An 18,962-nucleotide genomic window follows, 5' to 3' on the forward strand; every position below is an offset into this window, starting at 1 on the left:
AACGGAAATTTATCCATTAGTCAAGGTAAGTAGTACAAAATAAATAAATTTTACAAAACTAAATAAAGGATTCAATGACAGGTACGTACCAAATATGTAAAGTATAATTAGAATTTATAAATGCTACTAAAGAATGAAAGCAATTGAAAGGTTTATCAAGCTTTTCCTACAGTCAGACATAATTTCGTCACTTCACATTTACGCACCCAAAACAACTCTTCATACTCACATTGAAACAGAAGATCTGAATGAATAAATCACGTACCTAGGCCCCCACCCACCAACCAAATACATATACCCAACAAGAACATCTAAAATTCCACCTCGTAATTATAATTACATGGGCGGGGATATGAACCAGAGATATTTGATTACCGAAACAAGTGGAATTCTAATGATAGGTTTAGTGCGCTATATCAGCATGTTCGAGGTACCCCAAATGAAATGACACTTAAAGGAGAACCACAACAAGAGAATCTTGATCTGAGGAGAATTCACTCACATCAACCTCTACAAATTAGAAGAAACGTATTTTTTTTACCTTTGTACCTATGTATAATTAATTGAAGGTGTACAATACTTGATGTTCAACAAGCCCAAGTTCGTGACACAATTTGAAAAGGGCACAAGACATTAATCAAGAAATCTAGAAGCGAAAGGTTTGCATGACGTTATAGCGATGGATTCTGCAATCATTTTCAAATTATGTCTGTTACTTTTTTAACACTCAATGAGTGAGAAAAGGAATACATAAATCTCTTAAATCTAATACAAATGGAGTAACACGTATAACAAGGATCTGGATTCGAGTCTTCCAGTTTCGTGTTAAGCAGAGCCGCTTTATGTCTATTCGTGGCGGCAGGTAAGGTACATCATGATTGGACCTGCCAGGGGCAATTACTATTTCTCTTCACAATGTATTGATACACCGGTAAAGGTTTGCGCTTATGTTAATAAACTGGCATCAGCATCAGTAGAAACTGCAGAAATGCAGAGTTTTAAAATTATAATAATACATACCTACTGTATACCTAATACTAGTTAGTAGTTAGTACTTTACTTTACAAGTTAATTTTTCTGCAATTGAATGAAACTTCTTGCAACAACCTGGTCATTAAATGGGTTTTAGGCGGCTTTACTTTACAAGTTAATTTTTCTGCAATTGAATGAAACTTCTTGCAACAACCTGGTCATTAAATGGGTTTTAGGCGGCCATTTTGTTTGAAATCTACGAATGTGTGTACTTCAGTCTCGTGGAATAAATCCTTTAACGTATTTGCAGGCATTTGAACCTAAGAGCTACCTACTTGACAGCCATAGGTACTAAAATTTTCACAAAATACTGTTAACTTCAGGGGCTTTGGAGCAGACTTGTGAGGACGATCAAAGAGCTGGTTGATAGTCCTATGTGAAACAGTTAAAAAGTTTTCCCAAACATGCCCTACGGCAGAACATGCCACGAATTGCTGGATGAGATTCCAATTATATTTGCAAAGATGTTCGTACTATGGGTACGTAAATACACCGCGAAGTTGCTGCAGCGCTACCGTAGCGCGGATATCTGTAGGTACGCACTGCGCACCTTAAAATTCTCCCAACAGAGGGCTCCGGGATATCGAGCGCTTTCGCTAAGACTTTGCGTGACGCACTGCTGATATTTCCATCTCCTGCATGTATGGTCTTGAACTTACTCGATGAAAGTAGTCTAGAATGGAACAATATAAACCATGCATTTCAGGTTCACAAAGAAAATGGAAGCAAAGCTTATTCATTGACCTTACACAAGCAGCAGCAGTAGAGTTAGACTTTATGATACTGTGAAACAGTTAAAAAGTTTTCCCAAACATGCCCTACGGCAGAACATGCCACAAATTGCTGGATGAGATTCCAATTATATTTGCAAAGATGTTCGTACTATGGGTACGCAAATACACCGCAAAGTTGCTACAGCGCTACCGTAGCGCGGATATCTGTAGGTACGCACTGCGCACCTTAAAATTCTCCCAACAGAGGGCTCCGGGATATCGAGCGCTTTCGCTAAGACTTTGCGTGACGCACTGCTGATATTTCCATCTCCTGCATGTATGGTCTTGAACTTACTCGATGAAAGTAGTCTAGAATGGAACAATAACCTCTAAGGGCCCAAGCAGTTTTTATACTTTGTAGTCATAAAGGCCCAGTGTCCTAAATTTAGGACATTGTGTTTGTAGGCTTAAAAGCCCAGCCATATTTTGGAGTTTGTATGCTTAACGTCCCAGCGTCCTAAAATTAGGACATTCGAAGTTGTCACGTTTTTATGCATTTCAGGTTCACAAAGAAAATGGAAGCAAAGCTTATTCATTGACCTTACACAAGTAGCAGCAGCAGTAGAGTTCTTTATGATAAATGAACGCTGTCAAGTCAGTGAAGTTTGAGGAACAAACAATGGGCTTCTTGAGAATTTCTGATAGTGCTGCCAATTACGACATATGGACGAAGCCCAATAAGGTATGCTACTGCTGCATTGAGCATTCAGAATTCAGATTCAATATTTGTTTACACCAGCAGACATTAGCATGCCTTTGTCCTCGTATTTATTTAAATTTATACAAAAGATTTTGCCGCTCTTCAAGAGTTCTTTCTTAAACTTCTTTCTATTGTTTTTCACTGTACCGTCAATCCGTCCTGTCTGCTCAGGTTTATCATCATTACCATTCAAATTTATGAACAAACGTTACTGCATGAAGCTAACAAGAGTGAAAATTACACTCAAGTATTCATCAAATAATTTTCTTATCTACTTCTTTGTTGTCGATTTACGATTTAAATTCTTTTGGTCAGGAATTCATTAAATAAGCAACTAACTAGTGAGCTTTAATGACTATCGTAGACTTGAACAAAAAGGTACATCTAGATCTGAATCTGACCAATTGGGTTTTTGTAAGTTCATCTAACCCCTCAAAGTCCCTTGTTGAATAGTGTTGAAGTAATGGTAGGTATTGCTGAATTGTGATTGAACTCTTGGGTAATGACATCTATGTTCTATGTCGATTCAGCATTTCAATTGCTTCAACAGGTTTCCCAGAATATATTTCCCATGACATCCTCACCACAGGAACTCATCTGTTTGGTAACCTATTTCCTAAAGGCGATGTCGGGCAGACATAAGACAGAAGCTCACAATAGGAACGTATTGATGAACACCGATTGTTTATCGAGAAATTAAAATGCAACAACCAACGGCTTGATGAAAGCAATTTTCAGCGGTATTTAAATCCAAGTTGTTTGAAACCTATGGATTCTCATTTGTGTTGCAGATAAACATATCGGAGTGAGGCCCCCTATCGGGCGTGAGAACTTTGCACCTGGGGCCTCCAGCCTCCTTACAACATAGAACAATACACCGGCTTCCAGATTCATTAACTTTTCCATTTCTAAATATTGATGATGGAAAATAATAATTTTGATACGCGTTTTAAAATATCATTAATCCATATTGGATTATTTTCGTGTCAACACAAAAGAAAATGCTTAGGTTTGATTTGTAAATTTCTTGGCAAGAGTATGCAAACTACAAAAGAAGTTTGAACAGCACTACACTGAGCTAGACCCAATAACATGAGTGTAATATAGAGGCAAAAGCACTTTATGCCACAGTTCTGATAAATATGCTTGAAAAATATAAATGCTACTTGTGGTTCAGCAGCCCCCAGTATACTGGGAAGATCATTCAGTAGAATCAGTAGGTAGATGATTAAAAAATTTCCAGAGCCCTGAGGGCTTAGTCCTATTGCTTTGCATCAAAGTAATGAGTTTTCCGGTGAAATTTTATGAAAACAGAATCATCCTACATTGAAATATGAAAGTAATGAAAGTAAAACAATGTTTTTAATGTAATTTTATCTACATAATGTGGTTACTATAGTCTTTCTATTTGATTTATCAAAGGCCGCGGCCGTACGCACAATCTCAAGATTACGATTATGTACAAACTTTACCAAACTTTAGATCAATGTCTTCCTACTAACTTGATCTACACGGTAAATGTAAAACTGCACCGGACTCAGGTACTGTATTATTTATATGGACTAACATTTTCAGTAGCTGTGTTGAGAGAATTAAAAAGTATAAATAAATATGAATGGACTAAATTTATTGAGTCGGTCGTTAGTATTAATAAATCAAAATAATTATCAATGTTGTTGTTGTATGCAGATACAAGAGGAATGCAAAAAAAGAGACACGGCAGATTTGCAGGTCTCTTTTATATTATGCCCTAGTATGGGTAGTCACTTGTGTACATATTTTCTTTAAACTCGTCATATCTCGCAGCATCTTGTTTAGTGGAGATGCTTGCATCACATTAATTTGTACCACGTTGGTTATTGGAGATGTCTGCAACACATTGTTTAGTGGAGATTAGTGATGGGTCGTGGGTAAATACCCACTGGGTGGGTAAATAAAAATTGGGTATTTACCCGGGTATTTATCCACCTCCAGGGTGGGTGATTGATTGATTAACAAATCGACGGGTAAAACCCATGTATATGCTTGCATCACATTAATTTGTACCATATTGGTTAGTGGAGATGCTTGCATCACATTATTTGTACCATATTGGTTAGTGGACATGCTTGCATCACATTAATTTGTACCATATTGGTTAGTGGAGATGCTTGCATCACATTATATTTTGTACCGAAGAAGAAAAATAAACAAAAAATATCGTCACTTGATTTTTGTTTTAATTTCCCGGGCACAATTTGACTGAGGCGCTTCTTGAAAATACCCGGGTATTTATAAAAATTAGGTATTTACCCGGGTAAATACCCAGGGTATTTACCCCAAAAATAAGTACCCGGGTATTTACCCATCACTAGTGGAGATTGATTGATTGATTGATTGATTGATTGATTGATTGATTGATTGATTGATTGATTGATTGATTGATTAACAAATCAACGGGTAAAACCCATGTATATGCTTGCATCACATTAATTTGTACCATATTGGTTAGTGGAGATGCTTGCATCACATTAATTTGTACCATATTGGTTAGTGGAGATGCTCGAATGAAGTTCATTTTCATATGATTTATTGTTTTCCAGAGTTGAGCTTGTGAAGATTGAGATGGGAAAAAATTTGCAAAATCTTTTTGAATGGAAATCTTTTCAAATAAGTTTTGCGTTCGTAGAGGCAGAAAGAATAATTTATGTTGTAGGATACAAGAGCTATAAAGACTTATAGAATGTTAATTAAAGTGAAGACAAAGACAGATGTACATTTGCCCCGAGAGTAAGATAAAGAAAGACTAAATTTATGCATATTGAAGTATAGCTACTGGTTTCTTGGGCTCCGTTTTTTTCTTCTTATACTATTCAGTGCCGCTGTTGAGATGCCCGTTGTCCTTAGCAAAAGCGCCACTCACCATTATTAAAATATCAACTTGTTTTGTTTTATAGATTTGAAACCCGGAATAATTTATTAGACTTTTATTACCATAAATGGCGTCGTAGGTATAGTTCCCGCTTTGTGCAGCATGGACCATGGACAGTAGAATTCTATTCATTTTCTCATCTTTCTCCATTCTAAATTTCTCATATCCAAATCGGATATCCCGTATTCCAATCGGATTCTTAACGGTTCACAATACGTCTTGTTACAGAAACACATATTCCTACCAGCTCAAATATAAACTTTCCTTAGGTAGAATGGTAAAAACTATAACTGCCTTTTATCTTGTGAATAGAGATGACAATTCTGGTCCAAATGTTATAGAACGGAGAGAAAAAAGAGGTCAGAAACTTAAAACCCATTCAGGTTTATCCCTTAAACTTAATGGTGGGTATTGAAAAAGCAAAGTTCCAGCATTAGTGAGCAGTAGGTACTTACTGAAGTACAGGTAACAGATAACAGACCACAGGCCAGACACTTAAATCTATTTCATTTAAATTAACTGCTTGTCTACTTTTATATCTATCATTAAAAAGTATACTTTGAAGTTCTGAAAAGTAAACACTTTTATTGCTTAAAAATGAACTTTTTCTCCTCGTCCAAAGTACGAGAAAGAAATTATAACTATCTTCCCTGATAAAGACATTAAATTTATTTTTGAACCTGCATGCAGCATTGCAAGAGAATCTTCAAGAGTAGTTCTCCTAAGTGGGCACCTAAAGCTCAAGTCTTTTATTACACCTTCCTCCTGTTGGTAACTTAACTAAAGAGATTTTGGTTCAATTCTGCTTGTTTTAAATGGATTGGCGATAAGTTAAAAGCAGCAAGTAAATTGACAAGTTTTCCAAAATAGACATGTGAATATTATTAAGCAGGAATGTAACAAACTAAAAAAAAAAAAAAAAAACTAAGAACCAATGGAAAAAAAAATCTGAATGAAACTTTCCTCGTCTAACTTTTTGTAGTCTATCCTTGATGTTGTGGAATACACCGGTAGCCAGTAGCGGTAGCACATCTCTAACATGATCTCGTCAGTCTAACTTAGCACGAAAATTTGAATATGGATCAAAGCATTATTTAGAATAATATCTCATGTCAGATGTGTTGTAGAGAAGCTTTCAGGTGTATTCGTGCTGCGAGCAATTATCTCTAAAATCTTGAACTTTTCTCAAAATGAGAGTATGGTAAAAAGTGACTTTCGGTTGTTGTAAGAGCACAGGGTCTCTACCTTACTTGAGTACTCGTTCTACATTGCTACTGAATATTGTACTCACAATCTAAGCTAAACTTATGCCTATGAAAAATTTCTTGAAATCAACTCCTGCTTCTTTATTAAGAACAGTATTACCGTATTGATTTGTTCTGCAGACTTGCTTTTCTAGTTTATGATTTTGGCAGAGCAGTATTGCTCGTGCTAATATATTGGAAGGAGATTTAAATTCCCTCCGATAACAAAACCAATAGAAAGGCTCGTTTCTACACGAGATATTGCAAACTCCTTTCTTACAACATGATTCACATTTAGACAATACCAGACTAATCTTTACAGTAGCACTTTGCACTGGATTAGATAAAATAGTTCATAACCATAATAATAACAATTAGGGCTAGTACTTCTAATAACAATAAAATTCTGGACCAATAAACAACGTATAGTCTATTCTTTCCAGATATGCTCACTCATTTCTTTGTGAACAATAGAGTAATCCACTACACCTACACTTGAATCTAGCTTCAATGAAAGAATCCTCCTAAATGCAAAACTTGTCAAAGTGGACAACTTGAAAATTCAAAAACTGAAGAAAAAAAATGCAGGGCAATTTCATAGCAACCTATGATGGTTTAAAAAGAAGACAAAGATGAACTTTTCCAAACGAAAATCACAGGAAAAAAATGCAGGGCAATTTCATAGCAACCTATGATGGTTTAAAAAGAAGACAAAGATGAACTTTTCCAAACGAAAATCACAGGAAAATTGTGCGACACTCTCTTGCTTAGGTTTGATTTGTAAATTTCTTGGCAAGAGTATGCAAACTACAAAAGAAGTTTGAACAGCACTACACTGAGCTAGACCCAATAACATGAGTGTAATATAGAGGCAAAAGCACTTTATGCCACAGTTCTGATAAATATGCTTGAAAAATATAAATGCTACTTGTGGTTCAGCAGCCCCCAGTATACTGGGAAGATCATTCAGTAGAATCAGTAGGTAGATGATTAAAAAATTTCCAGAGCCCTGAGGGCTTAGTCCTATTGCTTTGCATCAAAGTAATGAGTTTTCCGGTGAAATTTTATGAAAACAGAATCATCCTACATTGAAATATGAAAGTAATGAAAGTAAAACAATGTTTTTAATGTAATTTTATCTACATAATGTGGTTACTATAGTCTTTCTATTTGATTTATTTCTATTTGAAAGGCCGCGGCCGTACGCACAATCTCAAGATTACGATTATGTACAAACTTTACCAAACTTTAGATCAATGTCTTCCTACTAACTTGATCTACACGGTAAATGTAAAACTGCACCGGACTCAGGTACTGTATTATTTATATGGACTAACATTTTCAGTAGCTGTGTTGAGAGAATTAAAAAGTATAAATAAATATGAATGGACTAAATTTATTGAGTCGGTCGTTAGTATTAATAAATCAAAATAATTATCAATGTTGTTGTTGTATGCAGATACAAGAGGAATGCAAAAAAAGAGACACGGCAGATTTGCAGGTCTCTTTTATATTATGCCCTAGTATGGGTAGTCACTTGTGTACATATTTTCTTTAAACTCGTCATATCTCGCAGCATCTTGTTTAGTGGAGATGCTTGCATCACATTAATTTGTACCACGTTGGTTATTGGAGATGTCTGCAACACATTGTTTAGTGGAGATTAGTGATGGGTCGTGGGTAAATACCCACTGGGTGGGTAAATAAAAATTGGGTATTTACCCGGGTATTTATCCACCTCCAGGGTGGGTAAATACCCGGGTATTGCGTGCCGCCCGGTTCGGGGGAACCGTCTGAACCCCCCTTAATCCGGGGCTGTCAGCAGGATATCTTCTGATCCAGCTGCTGACAAAACATTGAGTTTGGATTGATTCATATAATTGATTAGCAATAGATTTTCTTGTTGATAAGACAGACAACGCTGCCACACAAGAACAAGAAGTCAAGAAACATTAAACACAGTTTAATGTTTGCTTCACGTTGAGGCAATCTATGATCTAATATGGATCCCATGGCACATATTTAAAACATTAAAAAAATTGTTTATCAAAAATCTTGCTCCAAATTGGGATAAATCAATGCTTCCTCTAAGTATCCATAACAGTAGAGAGAGGAGAGCACATGATCCACCTGATATTATCAAATTGATTGTTTGAATTATCAAATTTTAATGGTTCCCTTAAGAAAAGTTTTGTTTGTGTAACCGAAATCCCGATATGGGGAAATTTCGGTTATCCACGCCGGAGAAAAAAGCCGAGTAACAAATCCAGTCGAAGCAGTGCTTTGTCTAATATTTTGGAGTAAGTTTTGTACAAACTTACCCAAACCTGCTGATTTATTAGTAAAATAAAAATATTGGAACCTTATTCTTCTGTAGGTCTATTAAAAACACATTTAACTTTTATGTGTACCTTTATTCCCTCCATCCCTCAACAGATATCAGTCTTGAACAATGAACTATATCTATCTTGAACAATAAAATCTCACAATAACACCAGACATTCCATCCAGCATAATGATGCTTTACTTTATCTAAGAAAAACAATCTTCATGGGATGATGGGCGGCGGGTTATCATACAACTTCTTCAAGTTTTGGGTGCACTATGGTTTAAAGTGCTTTCAAGTTTTCAGATTGGCACGAAATGTGACGTTGTAACGATGAATTCTGCAATCATTTTCAAATTATGTCTGTTACTTTTTTAACACTCAATGAGTGAGAAAAGGAATAAATCTCTGAAATCTTATACAAATGGAGTAACACGTATAACAAGGATCTGGATTCGAGTCTTCCAGTTTCGTGTTAAGCAGAGCCGCTTTATTTCTATCCGTGGCGGCAGGTAAGGTACATCATGATTGGACCTGCCAGGGGCAATTACTATTTCTCTTCACAATGTATTGATACACCGGTCTAAGAACCAATGGAAAAAAAAATCTGAATGAAACTTTCCTCGTCTAACTTTTTGTAGTCTATCCTTGATGTTGTGGAGATGTCTAGAACACATTGTTTAGTGAAGATGTCTAAATTACTTTTGCATAATAACCCCTAATGTAATGTTGTGGATAGCATTAACATGGATATCGTATGTATAATAAAGCACCATGTTCATTGGGTATCTCCTATGATCATTTACTTCCAATACATCCACCATTACATACAAAATGCTCGTCTCCAATATGTTCAACATAAATTTCAATTCTCCCACGAATTGGTTTTAATGATTCTTGCTATTAGTTTTTAGCTTCTATATAAAAAAAGAACTTTTCTTGCTATGTGTCTTGTCAAAGCTTTTTTAAATACAACGATATGTGGATACGTAAGTATAAAATTGTATCTGCCCGTAATGTAAGCATATAAATATTTGTCATTGAATTAAGTAATGTACTGGGTAACCACAAGAAAAAGACCTACATCCAATTGATGATAGACTCAATTAGAGAAATGTGTATTCCCTGTTCCTAAAGCACAAATTTATGCTTAGGAGTAAGTACATTTATTCGTTCGGATTCACACCCCTAAAGATATAGATCCACATCCACAGCTCTTAAGTACAAATAGCTGTAGTTTTGGTAGGTATAATTAATTGAACACAAAATTATACAAAGGTTTATGGAAATTACAGTCCGTTTTAGTAAAAACTTTCTTATTCCTGATCCACCCTGTCCATAATATAACCATGGTTGAATGTACTTTATTCTTCATTCAACTTCTGAATTTATTCTGAATCCGTAATGTCGACAATTCTCCGCTTTGGACGGTTAAGTTCACTTCAATAGATATAAGTATAAGTAAATTCACTTCAATAGATCGTGTATATCACTGTCACAAATCAGAATCAAAAGGTTATTGTAGCAGTACTGTAAGTATTGAGGCAGATCTGCTTCGCTATTTCAATATTATGTAGGAATTTCTCTACAGCCATCTTATACAGCCTTTAATTCCATTCTTTTACTTGTTACGTATTCATCTACTTATTTCATCATGTCTTTGACTTTGGCACTGATGTTTTCTATCAATATCAATAATTCAATACGTGCGTGAGTTTGCCTTTAGCTGATTTAGTTGTAGTTAAAAGTAGGTACATTCATTATCTTCTTTCTACGTAACATCATTTAAATAAGTTACAAAGTAAATATGATGGATTATAATAAGGGAGATATAAAAAAAAAGTGTAATCAACCAAAAGAGAAGGGTTGAATCGTCAAGAGTCCATTATCATATCAAATTTCTTTTCAATTTAAGAAAGGTAGTGTAATCAACCAAAAGAGAAGGGTTGAATCGTCAAGAGTCCATTATCATATCAAATTTCTTTTCAATTTAAGAAAGGTAGGTTATCTATCAAAGTACTTCAGTTTTGGGGGTTGAAGACATCACAGTGATAAAAGTTCCCGTAGACCTAAATGATAACAATGTACCGTAACTCATCAGAAGACCTACATAGTTATGTACTTTATTACTTATTGGATTATTTGTTAATCCATTATGATTGATTAGACATTCAGACAGAATAGTTCTTTTACTTTAAAAGTAGACTGAAGATGTTAAAAAAAACAGAAGACCTACATAGTTATGTACTTTATTACTTATGGGATTATTTGTTAATCCATTATGATTGATTAGACATTCAGACAGAATAGTTCTTTTACTTTAAAAGTAGACTGAAGATGTTAAAAAAAAAAAAAACAAAGCCAAGATATTAAATTGAAATAACACAAAAAGAAAGCCTAGTTGTGTTGGCACCACAATGTCACCTTTGCAACCTGTTCAATTTTAATTTGAAAGAAATATGATATCTCCAAAATTTAAGACATTTACTAGTAATTATTGTAAGTACCTTGATAGTAATTATCTTACCTGTATGAAGGAAGAGATGATTTTTGAGATTGGTATGTTTGCTGAAGCCTCGGTTACAAATATGGCATTTGAAAGGCCATGATCCATTATGAACATACATGTGTGACTTGAGATCGCCAGGAGTGGGGAATGACTTGGAACACAAACTACACTTGTGAGGCTTTTCCTGGAACAAAAAGATATGAAAATGTTACACATTCGCCGTAATATTATCAAGAACTACTAGTATCAGATTGACCATCAAGGATACCTACAATGAAAGTGACAAAGTGGATTGATTTTACCTCGGACGCAAAATATGAGAAAGGCATGGAGGAATTCAGCAGAATATGAACATTGCCTGCTATGGCGAGTGGCAAGAATATGACAAGACAGCACAGAATATCACAGATAACCATCTCAACAAGTGACTTGCTGGTGTAATTTTTATACCATCAACAAGTTTTTGGTATGCTGTGCTTATGATCTTATGACTGTCATTACATTAACTAGATGTACTTAAGTCTGTGACTAGAACGGTGATAACGATACTATCTGTATCTGAAGAGACGGTAATGCCATACCAACATCCGTTTCTATATTATTATTTTCTTTCTCTTCTTTCGCTCATTACGAGTACATAAATTAACTTCGAATCTGTCTCACCAAAATGAACTGCACAAAGCTTTTGTTTGATAGGTCAAATACTGGTAGTACTTGTAACTACATTGGTTAATAAGTTATCTTTACAAATACTTATTCTCAAACAAGTACCCATTTTTCTCAATTGAAGTATCAATTATCTTGACGAGGATTTCCGGGAAACACCTCCACATACATTCAGGAATAAAATTGAATAAAATATCAGTATAATCAAGTCACATAGTGCTTTATTTGGAATTTAGCACAAATTTCAGACAACTTTTCAAACGGAAAAGAAATCACAAAAGTGTAAGCACAATAGTCATAAAAAACAGTAAAGATACGTTAACGAGGTAATACGTCTGGTAAAGCTCTTCTCATAAGTAACTTGGAAGATAATTTAAAGGAAGAGCTCGAGAATTAGGAGATGACATCGTAATGAGCCGAGGTTGGGTTTTTCAATTTACTCCTGGTTACTAGAGGTTGCCACCCATGTTTAATGATACATCTCATCAGAACAAGACAGAACTCATCAACAGTCAAAACAGGATCTCATCTAGGGAAATCAGCATCATGTGCTCATCTAATGGTATCGAATTTATTATAAAATATACGGAATGATAACAATAGAAATCACATGAAAGTTGTAGAAGCTTTTTATCCGTGCTGGATATGAAATCACTGAAAGTTCTAGAGAAAATGTTGAAAATGGAATCAAAGTCTTTAGAATCTTTGAGTTTCCTTCACTTTTTTACTTTCCTAGAAACAGACCTGGTATGTGTGGAGGAAGAGCACTATCTGTCTTCTCTTTAATATTATTTGTTTTAAGTGTTACATGGATTTGATGCTTGCTTGATGTAATTTCCATTCATTTTTGATGATTAAGTCAGGTAGCTTATTTTATATCATTTCCTTCTTTGGAGGTCTTTGGTCTCCACAAGGATAAGTGGGTTAGGTTAGACGTTTTTCCATTTTTATGCAATGACTGTGCAGAAGTATCGTTTCTAGGGATGTCGTCCGAACACGGAGTATGAAAAGTGTTGCAAGGTTTTGCTCTCCTATTGAAAAGAGGGATTATTTATTTGAGGAATGTCATTTCTTTATAAGTGCATATTTGTTAAAGTCTAACTCTTTAGGCCTTTGTGAGCTGTTGAACAAATTTGTATAGTAGGTAGTTGGATACAGACATTACAGTTTACATACTACTTTACTTTCAACATTTATGGGTATTGCTTACATCTAAACGCATCTTATCTTGTTTCAATGGATGTTATAATTACCTGTATCCTTCTGTTTAAAAGTGAAATGAAATACCCATTACTAATGGGCCATTCGTCCGATTTACCTTTTGAAACAAAAGGGTCTTTGGTCTCCACAAGGATTAGTGGGTTAGGTTAGACGTTTTTCCATTTTTATGCGATGACTGTGCAGAAGTATCGTTTCTAGGGATGTCGCCCGAACACGGAGTATGAAAAGTGTTGCAAGGTTTTGCTCTCCTATCGAAAAGAGGGATTATTTATTTGAGGAATGTCATTTCTTTATAAGTACATTTGTTAAAGTCTAACTCTTTAGGCCTTTGTGAGCTGTTGAACAAATTTGTATAGTATAGTAGGTAGTTGGATACAGACATTACAGTTTACATACTACTCTACTTTCAAGATTTATGGGTATTACATACATCTAAACGCATCTTATCTTGTTTCAATGGATGTTATAATTACCTTCAATGGATGTTATAATATAATTACCTGTATCCTTCTGTTTAAAAGTGAAATGAAATACCCATTACTAATGGGCCATTCGTCCGATTTACCTTTTGAAACAAAAACCTTTTATCTGTAGGTTACTTTCAGCCTGTTAAACCTATGGGGAGCTAATTTGACATTGAAGTGAATTTCAACCCATACTAAAAGTAATAATATCTTTGGAGTATCATTACGATAATGTACAGACTTATTGCCAACTGTTAATAGTCATCAGTTTATCACCTGCTTGTACATTCTCAGGTCTCACAACAATGAAAGGTATAATTATCTGTGTTTTGAGGTGAACAAAATCAATTAGCAATAAAAGGTGTTAGAATCTTGGATTACTGCAAGATGCAGCAGTGCAATTTTGAGAATAAAGGTCTTTAAAAATGTACCTAAGGATGAAGTTTACACCCTACCTAAAGTACGTTCGCTACATGGGCAGTTAGGTACCTATAGCTTTGCGATTTTTAATGTTTTTTTTGCGACTTGAACAATAAGGTTCAGTTGTTAAAATTACGGTAAACCGCTCAAAACAAACACAATAGAGCTAAATTTCAATTTAAAAATTGAAAAATTTCCCAAAAAGACGAACATATTAAAGGTAGGTCTCGATGTTACGAGCAGTAAACAATCACATTTTTTTATTAAAACCTACATACCTATATTATTTTAGGCAAAAAAACTATACCTACCTAATGTACCAGAGTTTAAAAAATAATTATGTAGTGCCTACGTGATACAATAATTTGGTATCATATTTTTTTTTTTTTTTTAATTGTCATTATTGTGTTTTACTCAAGAAGTCTCTATTTGGTTTGGTCTGCATGCCTTTGTGTCTACAGAAAACGAAGCTCACAATTTTACATTCCATAACGTTCACATCAAACAATTATATTCCTAAAGGAAAATAATACAAGTGTACAAAATCAACTTTTTATTTAGCACATTGCTATAGGGATGTTTAATTTCGGTGTCCACTGTTGAATTTATCATCTACTGAACCATATGTCCAGATGTCCCATCAGCATGCTTTCCAAACTTCAACTTACCAACTCGTTGAAAAAACTCGTACCTTTTTCTACAGTGACGTGTAGATCCCACTTGAGTCAAGTCCGTTAAAAAGAACATTTGGAATTTTGAAAAGTCACCACCTGTGATTATTTATTATTCGTGTAATTTGAGAGCAGCATATAGTTGTCATGGAACAAAGCAGTGATCAGCATGCTTTCCAAACTTCAACTTACCAACTCGTTGAAAAAACTCGTACCTTTTTCTACAGTGACGTGTAGATCCTACTTGAGTCAAGTCCGTTAAAAAGAACATTTGGAATTTTGAAAAGTCACCACCTGTGATTATTTATTATTCGTGTAATTTGAGAGCAGCTTTCCTTATCCTATAGGAAGGAAAGTAATGTAATCGGGTCAAAATTTCGATGGTCAGTTTTTAGTGCCAAAACACGTTTTGAGGTCCGAGCCTAAATCCAAAGTTTCAGCCATTGGTCCTATTTTTAGTGCCAAAACACGTTTTGAGGTCCCTAGAGCCTAAATCCAAAGTTTCAGCCATTGGTCCGTGTGTGTGTCTGTCTGTCTGTAAACAAAATATCTCGAGAACGAAGAGCGCTAGAGACTTGAAATTTGGTATGTAGATGTCAAATGTGACAAGAATGCGACACGAAACTTTTGGTTAAGATCGGTGCAACGGTTGGCGAAACGGTTAGAGATATTGTAAAAGTTATGGTGAAAGAACACTCAAATAAGCATCATTCAATAGGATAAGGAAAGTCGTGTGATGTTCACACCAGATTTTTATTTAGCACATTGCTATAGGGATGTTTAATTTCGGTGTCCACTGTTGAATTTATCATCTACTGAACCATATGTCCAGATGTCCACTAGTAAATGGACCACTAGAACCAAGAAGAAAAAAAGGATTCTCGAGGGATAAGACATTTGTAAATGATATAAATTCAAAGGATTTCAGAGGAGATCAGTCAGTGCTTTAACCAACTTCAAGTAAATAGGTACAAAAGAGAAAACAATCCTGGACTAAAATTATCTACATGCAGTAGTTACCTAGAAAAGATACTTGAGAAAATTCCTTAAATATTCGGTATAATTATAAGAAATAATAAAGGAAGGACGGGCTAAAAAATGGCGTCTAAATTTAATGCCCCTACAACGTTCAAATCCTTCAAACTACATAGAGAAAGTTCTGAAAGTAGTTGATCAATGAAAATTCTATTACGTCTAAATTTAATGCCCCTACAACGTTCAAATCCTTCAAACTACATAGAGAAAGTTCTGAAAGTAGTTGATCAATGAAAATTCTATTATCTAACTTTAGGTCACTTGCCAAAGTTGGATTCAAGAAATTTATTATCAACTAAAGAACAACACACAAAGAATCAAATGAAACCGCAACCGCCAAATTGAAAAGAAGAAAAAATCAACGAAATTAAAAAAAAGCTGTATTATCATTTTTGATAATTATTTTTGCCATATTGTTTCACTTCGCTTTTTTTCTTCCTCTCAAAAAGATTCCTTTTTCGTGTCATAACGACCTCTGGGTTGATTTAAGTTTCGTATTAGATACCAGCAATGTCTTTTTTTATTGCATAGCAACCAAAAAATACTTTATAATAATAATTTGTTTTATTAACAATGCTGGCTTTTTCTTTGGACTCTCGCGATGTCTGAAACAATACTTGGTATTTGATTATTATTACTATCTGCTTTTCTTTTCTTCTTCTTTTTGTCAAGAAATAGGTACCTACACAGATTTTATTATTATTATTACTATCTGCTTTTCTTTTCTTCTTCTTTTTGTCAAGAAATAGGTACCTACACAGACAAGTTCAGGTATTTAATAGTAGCTAATAAGGATTCAAGTGCAAACCGTCAGAAGAAATTCGCCAAACTATTAAAAAACAATAAAGTTCAAGATTGAAATTTTGACTCTCAAATATGTAACAAACGCGAAATTGTATGGGAGAACTAGCTGAATTCCGTCGCTTCGCTCCGGAATCCCGCTAGTTCATCCCGAGGCATGGCCAAACTTGTAGAAAAGGCATGGCCGATTGAGAGTGAAAGACTTGTATGGAATTCTCAAACAATATTAGGATTCTTTTTGTTTACAAAATGTTCAGATTGCTCAGTAAATAGGTAGTGAAAGACTTGTATGGAATTCTCAAACAATATTAGGATTCTTTTTGTTTACAAAATGTTCAGATTGCTCAGTAAATAGGTACGAAATTACAAATATTGTACCTACTAGTTGTTGTCTTCGAATATAAATTAAATCATAATCTTTAGAAATAAACATCACGAAGCTTTACTTTGAAATAAGTAACATGTTAAGAGATTCATATAACTTACCCGTGATCAAATAAATTATAGCGGGGTTCCGTATAGAGCGCCAAGGTAATAAAATGCCACTAATCCCTTGCACATTGTTCATTGGATAATAAAGTTATAATAATAACTTATTCTTACACCGGGTGTCAAGTGGAACACGCCAAAGCGACTTTCAGGTAATTTAATGACTTTTCTAAGTGACAAAAAGAGTCTTGCAGAAACTTAGAATCCTAGTACACCATTGAAGAACTATCCTTATTCCCAAGTATTCACACCACAGCTGAAGGACGACACTCTAGAGTTCACCGATTTGCATGCCTTTTTAGTCATGGCAATTTATTACAATTTGAAAAAATTCAAAACCGAACTTTTACTAAAACACATCAAAACTTATAGACGCCTGTGCCCAACTGATTTCAAAGTGGAACACAAATAAATAATCATTTACGTCACCCAAATATGAAGCTATTGAACATGTCCAAAATCCAAACTACTGAATATTCAAATAAATAAATCAATATTCTTTACGAACTATTTGAACCTGATTCATGTAGTCGAAAAAAGTTATTGGACCGCATCAGCAAGATGATTGAGAAAGTCCAAATCAAAAGCGACTCATCCGCCATTGTGATCATTTGTATGAAGATGAGAAGGATTATTATTATTATTATGCAGCTACTAAGCGGATTAGGCGAAGGACTCCTCAGATAATTCATGATCATTTGTATGAAGATGAGAAGGATTATTATTATTATTATGCAGCTACTAAGCGGATTAGGCGAAGGACTCCTCAGATAATTCATGATGACTCCTCTGTCGCCGGACATTACCATTCTATCATAAGTTACTTTCTCACGTGAAATGGAAGTTCAGATAGATACGAGTATAATGGGAAAATGGAAAACCAGTCACAATAAAGCATTCTCCCATTAAAGGGAGAAGAGAGGAGTCATTACCATTCTATCATAAGTTACTTTCTCACGTGAAATGGAAGTTCAGATAGATACGAGTACCTATAATGGGAAAATGGAAAACCAGTCACAATAAAGCATTCTCCCATTAAAGGGAGAAGAATTCTGCAGAAGAGAAGTCTCTTTCAGAAGGTTCTGTACTTGGTCTTGGGAGATTTAACCTAAAGGGAGAAGAATTCTGCAGGAGAGAAGTCTCTTTCAGAAGGTTCTGTACTTGGTCTTGGGAGATTTAATAGTTACTCCATCTATCTATCATCTCAATCCAAGGATTGGTTGGCAACTCTTCTCCATGCTTCTCTGTCTTGGGTTAATCTCTTCAGCTCACTGTAGGTTCAACTCATCTGCTACACGAGAATGAAATAATGAAAATTATATACGATTTGATTGTTGGCATGTAACATTTAACTTTTCAACCAGAAGATTTTTGAAACCACCCTGTATAATCAGATTTGACTCCTGGCTGTATTGATCAGGTAATGTACTCTACCCACATTCTATTGATTTTAATAATAAATATTTATACTTTGGCTACCTCAGTCTTAAGCTCTCAGACGCAACTTTTCTTCAATTCATTTTCTTTATACAGGATGTTTCAATGTTTCACAGACAGGCGTTTCGTTGTTTCATGCTCAATAAAACATTACGTTCAAGGACCCAAAATCTAATTCACTTTGGGCCCCAAATTCATCTGCTGCAATTTATTTCCGGAGCGGAGGTCCGAAAGCGTATAGAAAGATTTGCAAGTGATGCACT

General features: G+C 34.9%; 1 protein-coding gene across 1 annotated transcript in view; it reads right to left on the reverse strand.

Annotated features, from left to right (window-relative positions):
* LOC103516644 (zinc finger protein 239-like) overlaps positions 1 to 18,962 on the reverse strand; it is a 38,596-nt gene that overhangs the window by 8,727 nt on the left and 10,907 nt on the right. The window contains exon 5 of the mRNA XM_008481623.3: positions 11,514 to 11,679. Within this exon, the coding sequence (XP_008479845.1) occupies positions 11,514 to 11,679 (166 nt within the window). The remainder of the gene's footprint in view (positions 1 to 11,513; positions 11,680 to 18,962) is intronic.

The sequence above is a fragment of the Diaphorina citri genome, unplaced genomic scaffold (genome assembly GCF_000475195.1).
Source record: "Diaphorina citri unplaced genomic scaffold, Diaci psyllid genome assembly version 1.1 scaffold1625, whole genome shotgun sequence".
Classification (NCBI taxonomy): Eukaryota; Metazoa; Arthropoda; class Insecta; order Hemiptera; family Psyllidae; genus Diaphorina; species Diaphorina citri.